General features: G+C 44.5%; 1 protein-coding gene across 1 annotated transcript; it reads left to right on the top strand.

Annotated features, from left to right (window-relative positions):
- The first annotated feature begins 1,240 nt into the window (after positions 1 to 1,240).
- On the top strand, positions 1,241 to 17,732 carry mrpl45 (mitochondrial ribosomal protein L45). Its single transcript, XM_052038683.1, has 8 exons — positions 1,241 to 1,391; positions 3,468 to 3,669; positions 5,990 to 6,107; positions 10,407 to 10,505; positions 12,004 to 12,052; positions 12,669 to 12,818; positions 15,400 to 15,573; positions 16,790 to 17,732. The coding sequence occupies exons 1-8, from the start codon at positions 1,317 to 1,319 to the stop codon at positions 16,886 to 16,888; spliced, it is 966 nt and encodes a 321-aa protein (XP_051894643.1). The 5' UTR covers positions 1,241 to 1,316; the 3' UTR covers positions 16,889 to 17,732.
- Positions 17,733 to 18,733: the final 1,001 nt, after the last annotated feature.

Consider the following 18,733-nt stretch of genomic DNA (forward strand, 5'->3'; position numbering starts at 1 on the left):
TGCTACCAGGGGTGGTGGTGGGGGCAAATATGTTAGAGGTGTTTATGGATGTGCAGAGAATGAAGGGATATGGACATTATGTTGGCAGAAGGGATTCATTTAGTTGGGTGTTTAATTACCAGCTTAATTAATTCGACACAACATGGTGGGCTGAAAGGCCTGTTCCTGTGCTGTACTGTTCGATGTTCTATGTTGGTTCAAGAAAGCAGCTCACCACCACTTTCTTAAGGGCAAGTATGAATGGGCAATTAAATGCTGGCTCATCCTGAAAAGCCCACATCTCTTGAATGAATATCAAATGAAAGAAGGATTTGATTGGGTAGAGAGGATGTTTCCATGGTGCGATGGTGGGGGGGGGGGGGGGGGTGAAGGGGAGTGGAAAGAAGGGAGAGATGACTGAGGGAGAGGGGGAGTGAAGAGAGTCCAAAGCAGGGGACCATAATTACAAGACACTAATAAATCCAAACGTGAAATCAGGAGAAACCTGTTTTCCCAGAATGGTGAGAATGAGGAAGATGTTCCCACTGGGAGCTGTGAGGTCAAAACAGAGACAAACTTAAGGAGAAGCTGGATAAGCAAAGTCAAAGTCGAGTTTATTGATATCCAGTATGCACAAGTACATGTCTGCAATGAAAAACTTACTTGCAGCAGCATCACAGGCACATAGCATCAGATAAGCAGCATTCACAAGAAAAAACATAAATGAAACATAAATTATACACAATTTTTAAAAGAAATAACACAACTAGAACAAAAAAAACTATTTCTGTTCAAAGTTTCCATGGTGTTGCTTTACTGAGGTAGCGATTAGGGTTGTGCAGGTTGGTTCAAGGACCCAATAGGTGAAGGGAAGTAGCTGTTCCTGAACCTGGTGGTGTGGGACTTCAGGCTTCTGTACCTCCTGCCCGATGGTAGCTGTGAGAAGATGGCACGGCCCGGATGGTGGGGATCTTTGATGATGGATGTTGCCTTCTTGAGGCAGCTCCTCCTGTAGATACCACTGATGGTGGGGAGGGATGTGCAGCATCTATGGAGCGTCAGATGAAGGCCAGTCCAGATGAAGGGTCTCGACTCGAAACGTTGACCATCCATTTCCCTCCAATAGCTGCTGCCCCGTCGCCGGGTTCCTCCAGCGCTTTGTGTGTTGCTCCAGATTCCAGCACCTGCAGATCAAGGGGTGGGGCCGAACGGCCTCATTCCTGCGGTACAGCTGTGATGCTGCGCTCTCACCAGAGAGGGCGCTCGGTGCCGCCGCCGCTCGGTCCTCCCGCCGGTGCCGGACCTCCTGCTTCCCGGCAGGCCGTGCGGCGGGGAAGATGGCGGCGTCTATGGGCCGGCTGCTGGTGGCGGTGGAGAGGCCGCTGGGTCGGGGGGGCGGCGGCGGCCGGCTGGTGAGGGGGGGGGGGTCGGGGGGCGGCAGGTGAGGGGGGGGTCGGGGGTCGGGGGGCGGCAGGCGGCAGGTGAGGGGGGGGTCGGGGGTCGGGGGGCGGCAGGTGAGGGGGGGGGGGCGGCGGCCGGCAGGCGGCAGGTGAGGGGGGGGGGCGGCGGCCGGCAGGCTGGTGAGGGGGGGTTGGGGGGCGGCGGCAGGTGAGGGGGGGGGTCGGCGGCCGGCAGGTGAGGGGGGGGGGTCGGGGGGCGGCAGGTGAGGGGGGGGGTCGGGGGGCGGCAGGTGAGGGGGGGGCGGCCGGCAGGCTGGTGAGGGGGGGTTGGGGGGTCGGGGGGGCGGCGGCAGGTGAGGGGGGGGTCGGCGGCAGGCTGGTGAGGGGGGGGTCGGGGGGCGGCAGGTGAGGGGGGATCGGGGGGCGGCAGGTGAGGGGGGGGGTCGGGGGGGGCGGCCGGCAGGCTGGTGAGGGGGGGTTGGGGGGTTGGGGGGGCGGCGGCAGGTGAGGGGGGGGTCGGGGGAGCCGCAGGCAGGTGAGGGGGGGTCGGGGGGGGCGGCCGGCAGGTGAGGGGGGGGGGGTCGGCGGCAGGCTGGTGGGTCGGGGGGGCGGCAGGCTGGTGAGGGGGGGTCGGGGGGGCGGCAGGCTGGTGAGGGGGGAGGGTTGGGGGTCGGCCGGCAGGCAGGCAGGTGAGGGGGGGGGGCCGGCAGGTGGGGAGGCTGTAGGTCCATGGGTGCCCCGGGAGGAGCGGCCAGCAGTTGGGGGTGGGGTTGGGGATGGGAACCGGCGGGACGGGGGGTGGGTGCCGCTAGGGGTCCGGGAGGGTGTGTGTCCTGGGAGGGAGGACGTAGGCAGCAGATGGACGGGCTGAGGTCACTCGGCAGCGAATGGTGGTGGGCTGATCAACTACATGAGCCATCACAGTCCAACCTCTGACAGAGGCTATTCCACTGTGTGGGGCATCACAACTCATCCCAGATATTTACACAGTTTCTGCACTTGTCCTCGAGACAGGATTCTTTCTAGACTGATGGATGATTCATTTTTCTCTCCACCACATTTGTTTTAGAATGCATAAAGGCAATTGAGTGATTTGCATTTTTGTACAAAGACTTCGGTAGAGTATTTAAAATATTTGTGTAAAGAGAGTGGACTTCGTCAGGAAGTGGGAAATTAGTGGGGTTCCTGAGCTTGGTCTAAGACATGGCTCCTGAGGGAAAGAGGGTTAAAGAATTTGGGGAGCAGCAATTCTAAATGGAATTATAACACAGTGGCTTTGGTATTAAGCAGAAGCTAGGTGTGGGTTTTTTTAATATGATGCCAACAAATTAACTTGAACCAACAATGACTGTGGGGTCAGTGGGGCTTGGGTGGGGTGGATTAGGGAGGAGGAGGGGAGAAATACAGGTGGTGCAGTGTGTTCACATAAATTGACAGAAGGATGGAAATGAACAGCATCAGTGCCTGTGAGAAAACCAACTTCACAACTACAGATACTGGCTTAAGGTGGAATGTAGATGTTAGTTTTTATGTGGCTGACTGTAAAGCATTGTAAGATAATAGAATCATAGAACAGTATAGCATAATACAGGCCCTTCGGCTCACAATGTTGTGCCGACCTTTAAACCTTGCCTAAGACTATCTAACCCCTCCCCCCCACATATCCCTCTATTTTAAATTTCTCCATTTGCTTATCTAGCAGGTGTCCCATTTGACTCCTCACATTAAATTGCTCCTAGATCAATAACTTGTTTTCATAATTTGCAACTTGTGTTAAGGGAAATCAGATGCTCAGCAAGATTTGAAATGGTTGTAGCTGGGACTAATGGGCAGATTTAGAAGAGTGCTTTAAACATGGAAGGATTTCGAAAGAACTTTCTATAGATCAGGTCTGTTGACAACCCTTGTACCAAAGAAGGCACAGAAAGAGGGTTCACAGGGTGGAGCAGACTGAAAATGCATTGTGTAGCTTAAGATTGGACTAGGCTGTAAAGGTAGACTGAGGATTTGTAAACTGCCAATGTTTCATACATGTTCACAGAGATAATTTCAGGTTTAATGCATAGAATATCTGTGTTTACCTGACAGGTTTGCCTTGGTTTGGAAGCATTGCTTAGCCCTGTTAAGCTGTGTGCCTCTGCAACCATCATTCCCGTACGAACAAAGAAGAGGCATTACGTTCCACCACGTAAACAGGACAGCTCTGCTGATCAGGAGAAACTAGCACGAGCTGCAGGGCTGGTGATTCGGCAGCAGTACATTGAGCGGCCCATCAACATATCGTGTACAGGTATGGATGATCTGTCACTGGCAACACAGGCTTACAATGCATGAGTTATGGAAGAAGACCAAATTGTGTGCTAAGAGTTGTTAATAATTTGGTTGCAATGATCGCCTGATTTTTGTTCCCTATCTAAGCATCGTTACTTTTTAATTCAAACAAAAATGCCATTTTCCTCCTTTTTCCTACTCCCTTCCGTCTATTATACTTTGACCCATAAAGCACTCCTGTCACTCTTCAACATCCCACACTATGGCTAATTTTTATGTGTGACCTTGGCTGTTGTGATTTGAAATGAGAGCTCATATCTGCAGCTACAGAGACACATAAATACAGGTTAACAGGAGTGTTGAAGGGTGCAACACCGAGGGAGCTGTCATCATTCAGATAAGATAATTTAGGATAAACGTAAGAAACACTACAGCACTGTTTCAAAGTGCGAGAGTTATCGTGGTAATCTAACTGGGTGCTCCAGTTTCCTCCCACATTCCAAGACGTACGGGTTAGGAAGTTATGGGCATGCTATGTTGGCGCCAGAAGCGTGGCGACACTTGCGGGCTGCCCCCAGAACACTCTATGCAAAAAATGCATTTCACTATGTGTTTTGATGTACATGTGGCTAATAAAGATCTTACCTTATCAATATTTATCCCTCAACCAATATCACTAAAAAGGAAAACAAACAATTTATTTGGTCATTGTCAATGTGGGAGCTTGGTGTGCACAAATTGGCAGCACATTTCTTACTTTACAGCAGTAGCTACATTTGTTGGTTTTGAGGTTGTGAATAGTGATGTATAAGTGCAAGTCTGTATTTCTTTACGTTCAATTCCTTTTTTAAAAGTTTCTGTTGACTCGGCTTCCCTGTTTGTATTCTGGACCGTCACCGCTCACTACACAAAGAATTCTCCTCCCTCCTGTCCTCTTCCAGCCAATTGGAAACGGACAGGCAGGCAGCTGCTAGGTTACACATTTGGGTTAATGGTGACTGTTATTAAAACGGTTTTTATGTCCAACATTGTCCATATTTTTATAATTAATAAGTGTTCCAAGAAAACTTTTTCTTCAGCTTTTTCTTGCTTGCAGCAGTGTCCTGGAGGTTAATGTTCAATTCTTGGAGATTTTGGGAAAATCTGGGTACACTGGAAATCTAAAGCCTTATCTAGCCTGCAGTAAGTCCTTGCTCAGGGGTGGAGCGTTAAAATCTGCTGGGGTCCCTCTCTGCATCTAGTGGCCACTGCCAGAAGCACACGTGTCCCATGGTTGGTTGAGGTGAGGATCAGACTGCTGCAATGACCGATGGTCAACTGACACACCTTCCAGCAGATATTGTAGACTGGTTCAACCACGAAGCAGGAAATTCAGCTTATTATCTAATTATAAAATACCTTTTTAATATGAAAGCATTTTATTATGATTTATTATGATTGTGATTTATTATTATTTCATTGAGGAATAAATGAACAAATTAATTATATTGTTCAATGAGGTCCTGGCTGGGGAGTGGTTGGTGACTCTGTTATCTTCAAGAAGTTGTCGAGCTGGTTCCTGTCTGTTGCTGAGATCACATCAAAGTGTCCTTCCAGGAAACTCTTTGGCCACTTTGCCCTAGTTACATCGTGGTTTGGTACGACAATTTGAATGCAAGAATGTAAGAAGCTGCAAGGAGGAGTGGACTCTGTCCAATACATCACGGGCACATCCCTCCCCACCATCAGGAGTATCTACAGGAGGCGCTGCCTCAAGAAGGAAACATCTATCATCACAGATCCCCACCATCCAGGCCACGCCATCTTCTTACAGCTGCCATCGGGGGTACAGAAGCCTGAAGCCCCACACCACCAGGTTCAAGAACAGCTACTTCCCTTCAACCATTCAGTTCTTGAACCAACTGCACAACCCTAATCACTACCTCAGTATAGCAACACTATGACCACTTTGCACTACAATGGACTTTGTTTGATTTCCTAATTGTGTTCATCCTTGTATAATTTTGTTTAATTTATGTTTTAGTTGTGAATGTTGTGTATCTGATGCTATGTGCCTGTGATGCTGCTGCAAGTAAGTTTTTCATTGCACCTGTGCACACATGTACTTGTGCATGTGACAATAAACTTGACTGTGACCTTCTGGACCGGTTTTGGTCAGCTGTTGAGGTCACAAAGAAATTACTTTTCCTTGTTGGCACTTTATGGCTGCAGGAAGATTGAGTACAGGATGTATATTTGGGGAGGTGGGTTGGGTGGTGGAAATCGATGCTCCATCCTTCCTTCAGTGGGACGGGCTTGTCTTGTGTCCATTGACCATGTTGCTACCTCTTTCCCTGCAGCTGGGATATTTGATCCGTATGTTCCACCGGAGGGTGATGCTCGCATGTCCACTCTAACGAAGGCAGGTCTGAAACAACGCATGGAGCAGGCCAAGCAAAGTGCAGCCTCGCAGCTTGCGTAAGTTGCTCTTGGGGTTTCTCGCCCCTTCCATGTAATGAATTAGTGGATAGCTTTGCATTGCTCTGCTTTCTTGGGCTTGAGTCCCACTTATTGCAAAAGTTGAGTCAGTCAGGGACCTGACTGTGATTTGTGAACCTGGTTCAGTTCTTCATTATCACCAGTTGCTAGTTTAGTCATATGTACTGAATGTTGAGGTAACTGCTGGGAATCCTGGTAGTGTATGTTAATGTCGTAAGTAGCATTTCACAATAAAAAAGGGCATTTATAAACTGCAGGTACCTTGGATCACTCAATGGTTTATGGTGACTCAGAATGTCATGGACAAAAAAAAACACCTGCAGATGGTGGAAATCTGAAATAAAAACAGAAAATGCTGGAAACACTCAGCAGGTCAGGAAGCATCTGTGGAAAGACAATGAGTTAGCATTTCTGGTTGACCACTGAACTGAGAAAGGTAGAAAACTAGTTGTTTTAAGTGGCAGGGATGATGGGGTGGATAGGATAAAGGGAATATCTCTGATAGGATGAGGTTAGAGTTACCATGGGATAAGTTCCAGAGGTCATTCGACGTAGGTTAGTGGTACAGTGAGTGAAGAAGAGTGAAAGCTATAGTTGAAGGCCGTTTTAGTGATAATAGAAACAAAGGAGCATAAAAGTTGCCAAATACAGGTCTCTAGAACACGCCCAGTGGGTAAGACTGTGAACTGAATCAATATCATAGAGGAATGACTTGCAGCAGAAGTGGCCAGCTCTGATATAGACAGAGAAAGTGAGTTACCTAGAGTTGTAGAATTCAGTATTGAGTCCAGAAGGCTGCAATGTGCCAAACAGCAGATAAGGTGCTGTTCCTCGGGTTTACATTGAGCCTCGTTATTACAGGGCAGGAGGCCAAAGGCCGATTGATCAGAGTGGGATGAGAATTAAAGTGACAGGCAACAGGGAGCTGGAGTCACGCCTGTGGACTGAGCCCAGGTGCTTCACAAAGTTGTCAACCGATCTGCATTTGGTTTCTCCAATGCAGAGGAGATCATATTGTAAACACCAAATGCAGTATAGCTTGAAAGTAGTACAAGTGAATCAATGCTAGGAAGGGTCCCTGGTGGGAAGAGAAGAGGGTGTTACAGCTCCTTTGGTTGCAGGAAAAGTGCCACAGAAGGGATGCAGTTGATCCAGATAGAAGAGTAAACATGGAGTTGCAAAGGAAACAGTCCATTTGAATTGCTGGGAGGGGAAGGGAAGATGTGTCTGGGGGTGGAATCTCTTTGAAACAGACAAATTGCAAAGGATGATCCTTTGAATGTAGAGGCTGGTGGGGTGAAGTGTGACCAGGAGACCTCTCTCCTTGCTGTGTCCAGGAGAAGAAGGGATGAGAGTAGAGTTGTGGGAAATAGATAAGATGCAGTCAAGGGCTCTGTCATCTATTGTAGATGGGAAGCCACTGTTCAAGAAGAAGGAAGATATCTTGGGAGGCACCTATATAGAAGGCCTTGTCATCAAAGGAAATATGTGCAGATAGAAGAACTGAGAGAATGGAATGAAATCCTTAAGGAATGGAGTAGGAGGAAGTATGGTTGAGATAACTGTGGGGGTCTTGTAATGGATGTTTGACGCAGGCCTGTTCCCTGAGATGGAGAGATCCAGAAAGAGACGAACCTATGAAGATGAGAGTAGGGTGGAAACTAGCAGCTACAGTAATGAAAGTTCCAGGTTCTGTATGAGTGCAGGAAGTGGCACTAATGTGGTTATCAGTGTACCTGAGAGAGAGTTGAGGGAGAGGGCCCGAGGTAGATTTGAAACAACGACTGTTACTTGTGTCACACAAAAAGTTCTCGTAGCTTTCTCTTCGATCTGGCTAAAGTGACTGCTGTTCAAGGAGAATTTGCTCAGTGATGCAGCTAGTAGTGTCACTACCTCACAGTTCCAGAGACCCAGGTTCAATTCTGACCTCAGTTGCTGTCTGTGTGGCGTTTGCGCATTCTCCCTGTGACTGTGTGGGATGCCCCTGGATACTCCAGTTTCCTCCCACATTCAAAAGTGTGAAATGTAAGTTAATTGGCCACTGTAATTTGCCCCTAGTGTATAGGTTAGTGGTAGAATCTTGGCAGGAGTTGATTAGAATATGGGGAGAATTTTACTAAATAGGATTAATTTAGGATTAGTGATGGTCGGCATGGCCTCAGTGGGCCAAAGGGCCTGTTCCTCTGCTGTATGACTCTGTGACTCTGGAACTGAGAGTTGTGCACAGGTTCCACTCTTGGGGACAGTGCACCATCAGAGGGGCAGTATTGAGGGAAGGCTGCCCTGTGGGAGGTTCCCTGCCCTTAGTAATTAAATGGAATCTTTGTCCCTTCTCAGATGGTTGTAAAAGTTGGTTTGGGTCTTTGGAGAAGTACAGAGGAGTGTTCTTGCCAAGCTATATTCCTGAGCCGATGTCACTTAAGTAGATACATGGCGGAGTGTGACCTTGGGACAAAATTGATCCACTTATCGATGCATCAAGGTGAACAAAGCAACACATGCGAGTTTATCTTTAAGAGCAGTGATATTGCTTTACCATTGGACTTGGGCCAGGAAGACTGAGATAAAGTGGTCTATGTTCAGCTGTTAAAGTTAACCAGAAATAAGTTTAGGAGAACTCACTCCAGGGGGATATGTCCCAGTTTCAGAAATAATTTGTGCTAATTTCACAAACTGAATCTGAAGTTACTTAAAGGCAAATAAAAATACTGCACTGATGGGGACATGAAGTTGGTGTGGAGCTATCTTGCGTTGATTATTGGAGGTCTGCTTCATCTGAGCCATTGTACTAACTAGTAAATACAAAAGAAACGACATACTCTGGGGCCATTATCTAGTTGATTGTCCAGTCACCAGAACAGCAGACATGCATTTCGGTTAGCGTAACGCTATTACAGCGCCAGCAACCTGGGTTCAATTCCGGCTGCTGTCTGTAAGCAGTTTGTACATTCTTCCCGTGTCTGTGTGGGTTTCCTCCGGGTGCTTTGGTTTCCTCCCACATTCCAAAGAGTACGGGTTAGGAAGTTGTGGGCATGCTGTGTTGGCGCCAGAACCGTGCCGACACTTGCGGGCTGGCCCCCAGAACACTCTACACAAAAAAGATACATTTCACTGTGTGTTTCGATGTACATGTGACTAATAATGATCTTATATAAGAGAAAGACACCATTCAGATCCCATTAAGGTAATCAGAAAGCACTTCACAGCAAATAAGGTATTTGTCATTAAAAAGTAGGAACTGCAACAGTTGGCTTGTGCACAGCAAGCTCCCACAAACAACAATGTAATAATAACTGGATAAACAGTTAATGATTTTGAATGAGGGAAAATTATTGTCTAGGGAACTCAATCTTTTCCATCCAACTGAGTGATCAGACAAAGCATCAGTTTACCATTTTAACCAGAGGGTGGCTCCTTTGGCAGTGCCCCACCCCCTCAGTGCCCCACCATAGCTTTTCACGTTCAAGTCTCTGGAGGAGGTGAATTGAAATCACAACCTACAAACTCAGGTGAAATTGCCATCAATTAAGACACAATTAATACAAAACTGCAAAAATTTGAATAGACGTTAGCACAATTTGTGATGCATTATTGAGCCAGGTGGATGTCAGGTTCAACTCCTGATATGCTGAGGGTGTTGATTTCACCCTGGATGTCAGATGAAGTAACTCCAGTTTTCCCACACATCCCCAAACTCAGAAGGAAGGATGACGGCTGAAATTCTCATTTGGTAAATTGGTTTATTGTTGTCTCACGTACCGAGGTACAGTGAAAAACGTTATTTTGCATGCCATCCATACAGATCATTACAACAGTGCATTGAAGTAGCACAAGGGAAAACAATAACAGACCACAGAATAAAGTGTTACAGTTACAGAGAAAGTGCAGTGCAGGTGGACAATAAGGTGCAAGGTCACAACAAGGTAGACTGAGGTTAAGAGTCCATCTTATCGTCCTAGGGGACCGTTCAATAGTGGCCACTGTGTGAAATTGTCGAAATTGGCTGAGTCCAGAAGCAGGCGAGGCTGTGGTGCCCATGGTTAAGTAGCCTAATAACGTTCATTGTTTAGACTCTAATAGGAAAAGTAGTCTCTTGGAGGTGGGGCTGGAGGGCTAATGGCGTGTGAAGGTTGGCAAACATCGTGGGTGAAGCTGAGCCAATATGAGCTGCAACTGATGAGTTTACTGGAATTTCTCTTTTTTCTTCAACTTCTTCATCCTTGGCCAAGAGGAAGCTCACTCTTCATCAATGGCTACTAATGGTCCTTCTTTTAACAGAATCCGGAAGGTGAAGGAATACGATAGTGAATTCAGCACAAAGGACTTTGCCTCAAAGGCCCAAGACATTTACATAAATGCACATCAGTGCCTTGTGGAGTAAGTAACGTTTCTGCGAGCTTTTCAAATGAAAATGTAAAATCACGGTCCTGCGTTTTCTTGCTGCATTGGGACAAGGGAATCTACCCGTGACCATCACTTGAATCTCCTCTCGCCCTACTACCTGAGGTCAATGTGTTCTTCCAGTCCTGGCATTTTGTACTTCCCTCGATTTTCAACACTGCACCTTTGGTGACTGCCATTGCTATTGTGGGGAGGTTTTCAAGAACTACTTTCACTTATGGTTTCTTGAAGGTTGGATTCTCCTTCACCTCTTGTTACCTTCTGTACAAAAGAAATAAATTAACTACTGAGAATGTCTGTAGACAGAAACTGGAATTAAAGTACAGGCTGGTGGTCTCTGCCTGTTTTTATGTGGGGGAGCGCTACATTGATGAGGGACTGTTTTTCAACGCTGGCCTTCTCTTCTATTTGGATTAAATAGACATCATGGTACAGTTTTGAAGCAAACACAGGGATTTTCTCCCCCAGTATCCTTGCCTACCTTTCTACCTCAACCAACACTTAAAAATGGTCTGGTCATGGTCACTTAGCTGGCGCTGCTCCCTGCTGTGTGTGTCGACTAGTTTTTTCTACATTAATCACAGTACTTTTTATTCCTGTTGTGTAGAAACACAGCTATGTTTGGATAAACAGACGCGACGCCAGTGACTACTGTTGTGTAACCATTGAAAATGTATAGACACAGGCTGTCCAACTGAGGGAGATATTCCAGCCCTATCCTCCAATGATAATATTTGTCCATTTCTGTACAATGGAATTAATGAACAGTGAATCCCAATAGCAGATTATGTATTTATCCATGAAACCAGCAGCGAAACCATGAGGTTTAACAGATCAATGTCCTTAGCTACGTGTTTGTTGACGTGGGGAGGTTTTTAAGAGCTACTTTCCATTATGGTTTCTTGAAGGTCGGATTCTCCTTCACCTCTTGTTACCTTCTGTACAAAAGAAATGAATTAACAGTTAAGAATGTATACGGACAGGCTATTCAACTGAGGGAATTACAATTTAAGGGATGAGTAACTTCTTTTAGCTGGACTCGGAAGAAAAGCTAAGATTGTTCTATTGAGAACAGAGGAGGTTAAGGGGAGATTTACTAAACTCATGAATTTTCAAGAGTGAAATATAAACTTTACACAAATAAGGGAATCAAACCCAACACAGATTTAAAGAGATTCACAAGGGAACCAGCGGGGAGTGTTTTTTATGTAGTGCGTTATTTTGATCTGCTGAAAAGGGCAATGAAATGGGCCAAATATTTGAAGTGAAAGAATTTGCTGAGATGCAGGACACTTGCAGGGGGTTGGGACTAACTGGATAGTTCTGGAAAGCCAGCAATCACATGATTGAGTTTATGGACATCCTGTGCTTTCAGCTTCTATTAGTTCATTCTGTGGTGTATTGTAATGCATTTAAAGAGAATTGGTATATTTGTTTCACAAACAAAATTTATTAATTTGTATTTCTTTAACAGTTTTGACAAAGTAAAGCTTCATAAATTGGTAACAGAGCGATGTTACCCGGTAAGTACAGTGTCTCCTTCTGTGTCTTTACCTCAACAGTTTAAAGAAAAACAATATTGCAATTGGCTCTTTCTCTCCTTTCACAGGGAGGGAGATATTTTAAAGGCGTATGTCAGTCTTCATTCACTAGGTAGCACTTTCACCTCTGAAGACTTTGGGTTCAGAAACACAAGAAACTTGATCACAAAAATCTAGACTGTTGCTACAGTACAATAATGAGTGAGTGCTGCACTGAGAGGTTCCATCTTTAAGTGTGAAGTTAACTGAGGCTCATCTGCTCTCCTAGTGGATGTAAAAGATCCCATTTCAAAGGACAACAAGGGAGTTAATCTGGCTGAAATGCATCCTTCAGCTAACAGTGCTAAAAATGACTAGATAATCAAGTCATTTTCATACTTCTGTTTGTGGGAGCTTGCTGTGAGAAATTGGAGGCTTTCCCTACATTTAGCCATGACTACACTTCCAAAGTACTTCATTAGCAATTAAACACTTCGGGTTGTCCTGAGGTCATGAAAGGTGCTATAAAAATGCAAAACAATGTTTAAACACCAACAAAATTGATCCTCCCTCCTATTTAGGAAAGCAGACTAATGGGAGTCTCTGGTCTTTCCATCAGGATATGGTACGTGGCAACAGGTTCAAGACGATTCGCTGGAAGTTCCTGCAATCACTGGAAGCACCGAAGATTGTACACATCCGATGTCCTGACATGGTCAGCAAGGGGAACGTGTACGGTCAGGTCACCGTCCGATTCCACACCCAGCAGGTATTTTGCCAGCCCTCTTTACTGAAAATGATGGAGTTAATGTGTGCAGTGGAATGGAGCAGTGAAGGGCATTTCATTAAAGGATTCAAAATCATGTTGGGTCAAGATAGAATAATGAGAAATGATTAGAAACTTTTGAGTTGCAGAAGGATCAGTAACAAGGAGCCCAAGTTTAAACCAATTGATTATAGATGGGACATGAAAATCTTTGAGATGGTTCTGGGATTTGTATTGCTCTGTTCGATGGGTTGATGATGTAGATTCAGTGGTAGATCTTAAGACTGAAAGATAAATATTTGAGGTGGGAAGAACTAAGAACTGGACTGCTCCTTGAAAGAGTTGGTGCACTCAAAGGTGACCTTCTCTTCTGAGACTTGCAGCTGGATGTCTTTGACGGTATCAAAGGAAATAGAATGTATTCCAGAATAAAAACAGAAAATGCTGGAAACACTCAGCAGGTCAGGCAGCATCTGTGGGAAGAGAAACAGAGCTAATGTTTCAGGTCAGCCTCTTTCCACAGATGCTACCTGACCCGCTGAATGTTTTCAATATTTTCTGTTTTTATTTCAGATTTCCAGCATCTGCAGTTTTTTTCTGATATCCGTGACGTTTTCCAGGTCTGATTATTGATGTCACATCAACAGCAACAACTTGCACGTAGCAAAATATTCCAAAGTACTTCACAGAATTATTAAATAGAGCGCGATACCAAGCCACGTAAAGGTGATATTGGGGCGCGCAACTCACTCCATGTATACAGAATAGAAGCATGTTTTTTTGGTTCAATGGATCTGTATGGATATTTACGGCTTTCCCAATCCATTTCATCTATTGCTACATCCTTCTGTATTCCTATCTCGTGCACTTACTGACTTTCCCCTTGACTGCATCAATGCCATTTGCCTCAACTATTTCATGTGGGAACACTCCATTCTACCCACTCACATGGTAAAGCAGTTTTTCCTGAATTCCTTGTTGGATTTAGTTACTGACTATTTATGTTGGCAACCCCCCAAGTTTTGGACTCGTTATCCATTGTTACAAATGTTTTGATTGTTGAAAGTCTGTACCTGCTTTTCTACTCTCCACGTGAAGAGCAATTTGCATGAAGTTCTGTGAAGTTTACAGACCCTCCTTTTGTAACTAATTGGTACTCAGAAAATGGAATTGTTACTGTGACAAAAGAAATCTTCCATATAGTTTCTCTACACTTAGTTTCCAAATGTCTTTTTTAAAAAAAAGATGCGACCATGATGCAGACAATGTCTGGGTCACTGATTCCCTTTGAAGGAGCCAAGAGCCTCTTGTTTTAGATCAACATTAAATGCATCTAATTAACAAATGAATACATGATATGTTTTAAGGTATTTTAGAGGAGGAAAACCAACTAGGGAGGGAATTCCAGAGTTTAGGGCTTTAGTGGCTGAAGGCACAACTGTCATGTGGAGTGAAAACAGGTTGAAGAGGTCCCAGTGCGAGGGATACAGAGAAGTAAAGTATTGTAGTTTGAGAAATGGTTCTCCAAAGCCCACTTGTGCTCTGAATATGGATGTGTCCCTCATGAGAGCTTCATTGATCTGATAGGTTTTGCACTTGGATCCATCAGTCCCTCCTGACCTGGATCCACCTATCACTTGCCAGCTCTTTTCCAACTCCTCCCCTTCCCCTCCACTCTATCAGTCCAGATGAAGGGTCTCGATCCAAAACGTCGACTGTCCATTTCCCTCCACAGATGATGCCTGACCCACTGACCTTCCCCAGCAGCTCATTTTTTTTTTGCTCCAAGTTCCAGTTGCTTGTGTCTCTGAGTTTTATTAAGGCTTATGATTGAGTAACAAAATTATCACAGGTAAAAAAGACAGTGTCATTTGGGCTAGGCTACTTTGTGACATTTCCAGAGCTGTAGTTTGGGACATCCTGGATTAACCTGGTTATGAAAATGGTCTTTGGGTAATCCAACTGTCTTAAGTGATAGGTAACAAGTATCATTTCCCCTACACTGTGCCCAAGGTATTTCCCTAAATTTAAATTTCATGTTACAGGGATTCTTGGCTCATGCATGTAAGGAAAAGAAAAACAAAATGATTTTGAATGAACCCAATCACAGCATCACTGCTCATGGTCAGTATGTTATTAGAACAATAAATCACACAAACGGGACTATCTGATAAAATTAAAAAATGATGGAAACACTCCATAGGTCAGCTGGCACCTGTGGAGAGAGAAACAGTTAATATTTTCAGGTTGATGACCTTTCATCAGATAGAAGGCTATTGACCTGAAATGTTACTTCCTTCCCTCTCCAGGAATGATTATTGTCCTGAAACGTGGTCTTTGTCTTTCTCCACAGATGCTGCCTGACCTGATGAGTGTTTCCTACTTGAAAAGGGTGTGATTCCTGAAAAGAATATGATCTATAAAAATCTGATAGGATTAAGGCTCAACCTTTGCTTTTTTCACCTGTTACTGTTTTGAGAGGATCTGTTTTCACCCATTATTGACCATACTGAACAACTTTGATATCGGCAGACTGTTAAATGTAGAAACAGAGTAACCATAAACGACTCTCTCTGACTTCTAGACTTTAGCCATTTATGACCGATTTGGTCGGCTGATGTACGGCAACGAAGATTTACCAAAAGATGTCTTGGAGTACGTGGTGTTTGAGAGGCACTTAGTCAATCCCTATGGGTCATGGAGAATGCACGGAAAGATTGTACCTGCTTGGGCCCCACCCAAGGATGCTATCATTAAGGTAATTTTGTGGGGTGTTATACCTGTTAATATTTTCCCATGGCCGTTCACCTCCCTGTCTCCATAGTATAAAAATACAGATTGAATGTGGCTTTAAAAAAGGAACTTAATTACAATCGATCTTGATGCCCCTGATTACAATGTCCCTGATCTTCCAGCCCCACCTTACAGAATGAGCTTTTAATGCAGTAGAGAATTGGTGGTCACACTGCAAAGTGTTTCTGTGTCACATATAGCCTTTCAAAAAAACCTATTTGTAATATGAGGGATGCCCTAGATTTTGGAAACTGAGCTGTGAATAACCTAATTTCTGGTCTATGTCTCAATTGCTCTTTAGTTGTAGGAGGGAATTACCTTATTTTTAATTTATATAAAAGCTTTTAATTTATTGAGTTGCAGAGCAGTCGTGATGAAGTTTAATCCACCCAAACCAAAGTAATAATGAACAATCATAAGGGATTGGCATTCATTCCAAAATGGCAACATCTGTGATTAGAAAGCAACCAGAGTCAAATTTATAGAGGCTGTCCAATCTTTCCAAAACCAGTCCAGTTGGTAGATTTCAAAGTGATTATTCTTAAATCATGAAGTAATTCAGCCAAAATATGAGAAAAGCAACATACAGAAACAGCAGAAGAACAAGGAAGACTTGCATTTTAGTGGTGCCTTTCATGTCCCTAATAAAATGTTCCAAAGCATTTTATAATTGATGAAGTCTATCAGAAGTATGTTCACTATTGTAACATGGAAATGCTGCAGCCTATTTGTGGCAAGCTCCCATTAACAGACACCACATATCTGTTTGTTGATTGATGGATAATTAATAGCCAGGATATCAGGAATGATCCTCCTGCTCTTTAAATAATGCCATGGGTTTTTTTTACAATCACCATGGGGTTATAGTTTACTCATCTGACATACAGCATGTCCAGTGGTGGGGGTCTCCCTCAGCTAGTATGTCAGGTTAGATTTTCTGCTCTAGTCTATGCATTGGCACTTGAAACCACAACTGACTGGGAGACGTGTATGCTACAGTCACAGTGGGAGATTTCTTTAAAAGCTGAGACCTGTGACTTTAAACTATTCCACTGACTCTCAGTAGAATGGGTGATGGAATTACTTTTGAATCCTGTTCTTGTTTAAAGCAGGAAAACTTGCCAGGTATATAATAATTTTATTGATGGAAATGATAATCTTGTCTTATTTTTAAATACCAGACCATTATGATTCCTGGACCCAAGCTGCAGCCGTGGGAAGAGTTTGAAGCAAAGAATATCGAGGTTCCTAAAGCTGAATCTATACAGTGGAGCAAGTGAGAAAGCCTGCAGGGAGAGAGACAGACTGAAAATGTTTCTGTGTTGCTGTTTGTGCTGGGACATTGTATTTCATCAATTGCAGAGGACTCGTTAAATTTCTGTACAGCCTGGCATCCTGCATCCATCTCCTCAATCTGCATTAACTGACCAGTGCCAGACCCTGCGATACAAACCAACTAGCACTGAACCAGTACATATATTAACCCACTTATGTGTACATTTCCTTCACATGTTTTCCAACAGAATCATTTAAATCAGAATCTAAAGCTGTATTATTGAATCCCAGTCCAATCCCAGCACAAGTTTATTTCACTTGTTAATTCTTGTTTTCTCTCTGACCAACCTGCAGGAACTGGTGTCTCACAGTAACTGTAAAGTGGGTTTAGCAGCTCAAGATGTACAGGCTGATGTTGTAAAACCTACAGTGAGCAATGCCCTAGCTGGTCTTTATACCAAGAGCAGAGACGTGCTTGTAATGATTCATCACTGATTCATCCAAATTCTTATAAGTAGCTATCTACAGTGATCATGGCATTCCTCCCAAAGTAGTGATTCTAGTTTGGTTTTCACTGCACTCTGTACAGATGGTGAGTACTTAGAGAAGAGCAGCTAGTTTGTAGTCTGATGGAAGAAGAACTGAGGAATCATGTTCTCTCACTGATGGAGTTGGCAGGCATCAGCAAAAAACTGTGAGATGCCAGCCCTATCACCCAGTCTGTGAACATCAGACTGAAGGGCACAACTTTATAAATGATGGTAATCACAATCCTTGATTTTATAGTATACTTGTCAGAGTCCAAGGTTTGCTGTTTCCATTTGATAAATAATAAAATATAAGTTTGGATGTTGTGTGTGCTTGTGGATTAAAGTATCATGATACTGTATGTGCTGTGGAGCAGTGGAATTGGGGTTGGTTTTCAGTTGTTGGCGGTGTTACCTGCTGTGTTCCCTTCCTGTCAACTGATACCATGCACTTCCCGGTGGTGAGAAAGAGCAGGCTAACCACTGGCTGTTAGAATCTGCATCAACAGGTGTCCTGGAGAAGAATCCCTGCCCACTGCCCTGAAAGCTGAAAGAAGTGTCTTACCCCTTTCCAACACTTCATATCCTCAGGACGTCCCAAAAATCTTTGCAGACAATGAGATACTTTGAAGTTGCAGTCACTTGGGGAATGCAGGTTCACTTTCCTCACAACTTTGTTCCTTGAGCAGCAATGAGAGAGGTAATCTGGGCTTTTAGTGATTGGTTGAGAGAACTATAGCCAGGATGCTGAGACGAATTACTTTTCTTCTTCAAAGTAGCGTCATGGAATCTTTTACAGGCACCAGAAAGGGAAACTGGTGTCTCGGTTTAACATCTCAGTTGAAAGATGGCACCTCAGACAGTATGGTACCCCCTCTGTACTGCACTGGAACAATCTGATTGGAGCCAGGGAGAAAGTCTGACCATATTTTGTTTCATTACCATTATAATTTTCAATATTAAGCCCCTACTGCTATCTGGAGAATGTGATGCAGATGTGTACAACAGTGAAAACTGCACCATACTCATTTTCCCCAGGGTATTGCTGATCTGGAGCAATACTGGGACATTTTGGCCAGCTTTGTTTCCTTCATGTTTCTGGATGCACTCTTGGTCTGGCAGAGCTGGTCCATAGGCTGGTTCCAACTTCTCAGTTGCAGTCGTTTCCACCTTTGAGCCATTTACTGAGCAGTGTTACCCCACCTTCAGATATTCCTTGGAGTGCAGGGTGAAGTTGTATTTATCCTCCTGAGAATGTGGGATGGGATGAAACCCATGCTGGAGAAACCAGTGCTTCTCTATGTTAATTTTTTTTTAGGTGAA

The sequence above is a fragment of the Pristis pectinata genome, chromosome 25 (assembly GCF_009764475.1).
Source record: "Pristis pectinata isolate sPriPec2 chromosome 25, sPriPec2.1.pri, whole genome shotgun sequence".
In the NCBI taxonomy this organism is placed as follows: Eukaryota; Metazoa; Chordata; class Chondrichthyes; order Rhinopristiformes; family Pristidae; genus Pristis; species Pristis pectinata.

Coding starts and splice junctions, on each gene's coding strand:
- mrpl45 (XM_052038683.1), top strand. CDS start 1,317: ATGGCGGCGTCTATGGGCCGGCTGCTGGTGGCGGTGGAGAGGCCGCTG. Junction 12,053..12,668: donor TAACAGAGCGATGTTACCCG/GTAAGTACAGTG, acceptor TCTTTCCATCAG/GATATGGTACGTGGCAACAG. Junction 15,574..16,789: donor CCAAGGATGCTATCATTAAG/GTAATTTTGTGG, acceptor TTTAAATACCAG/ACCATTATGATTCCTGGACC.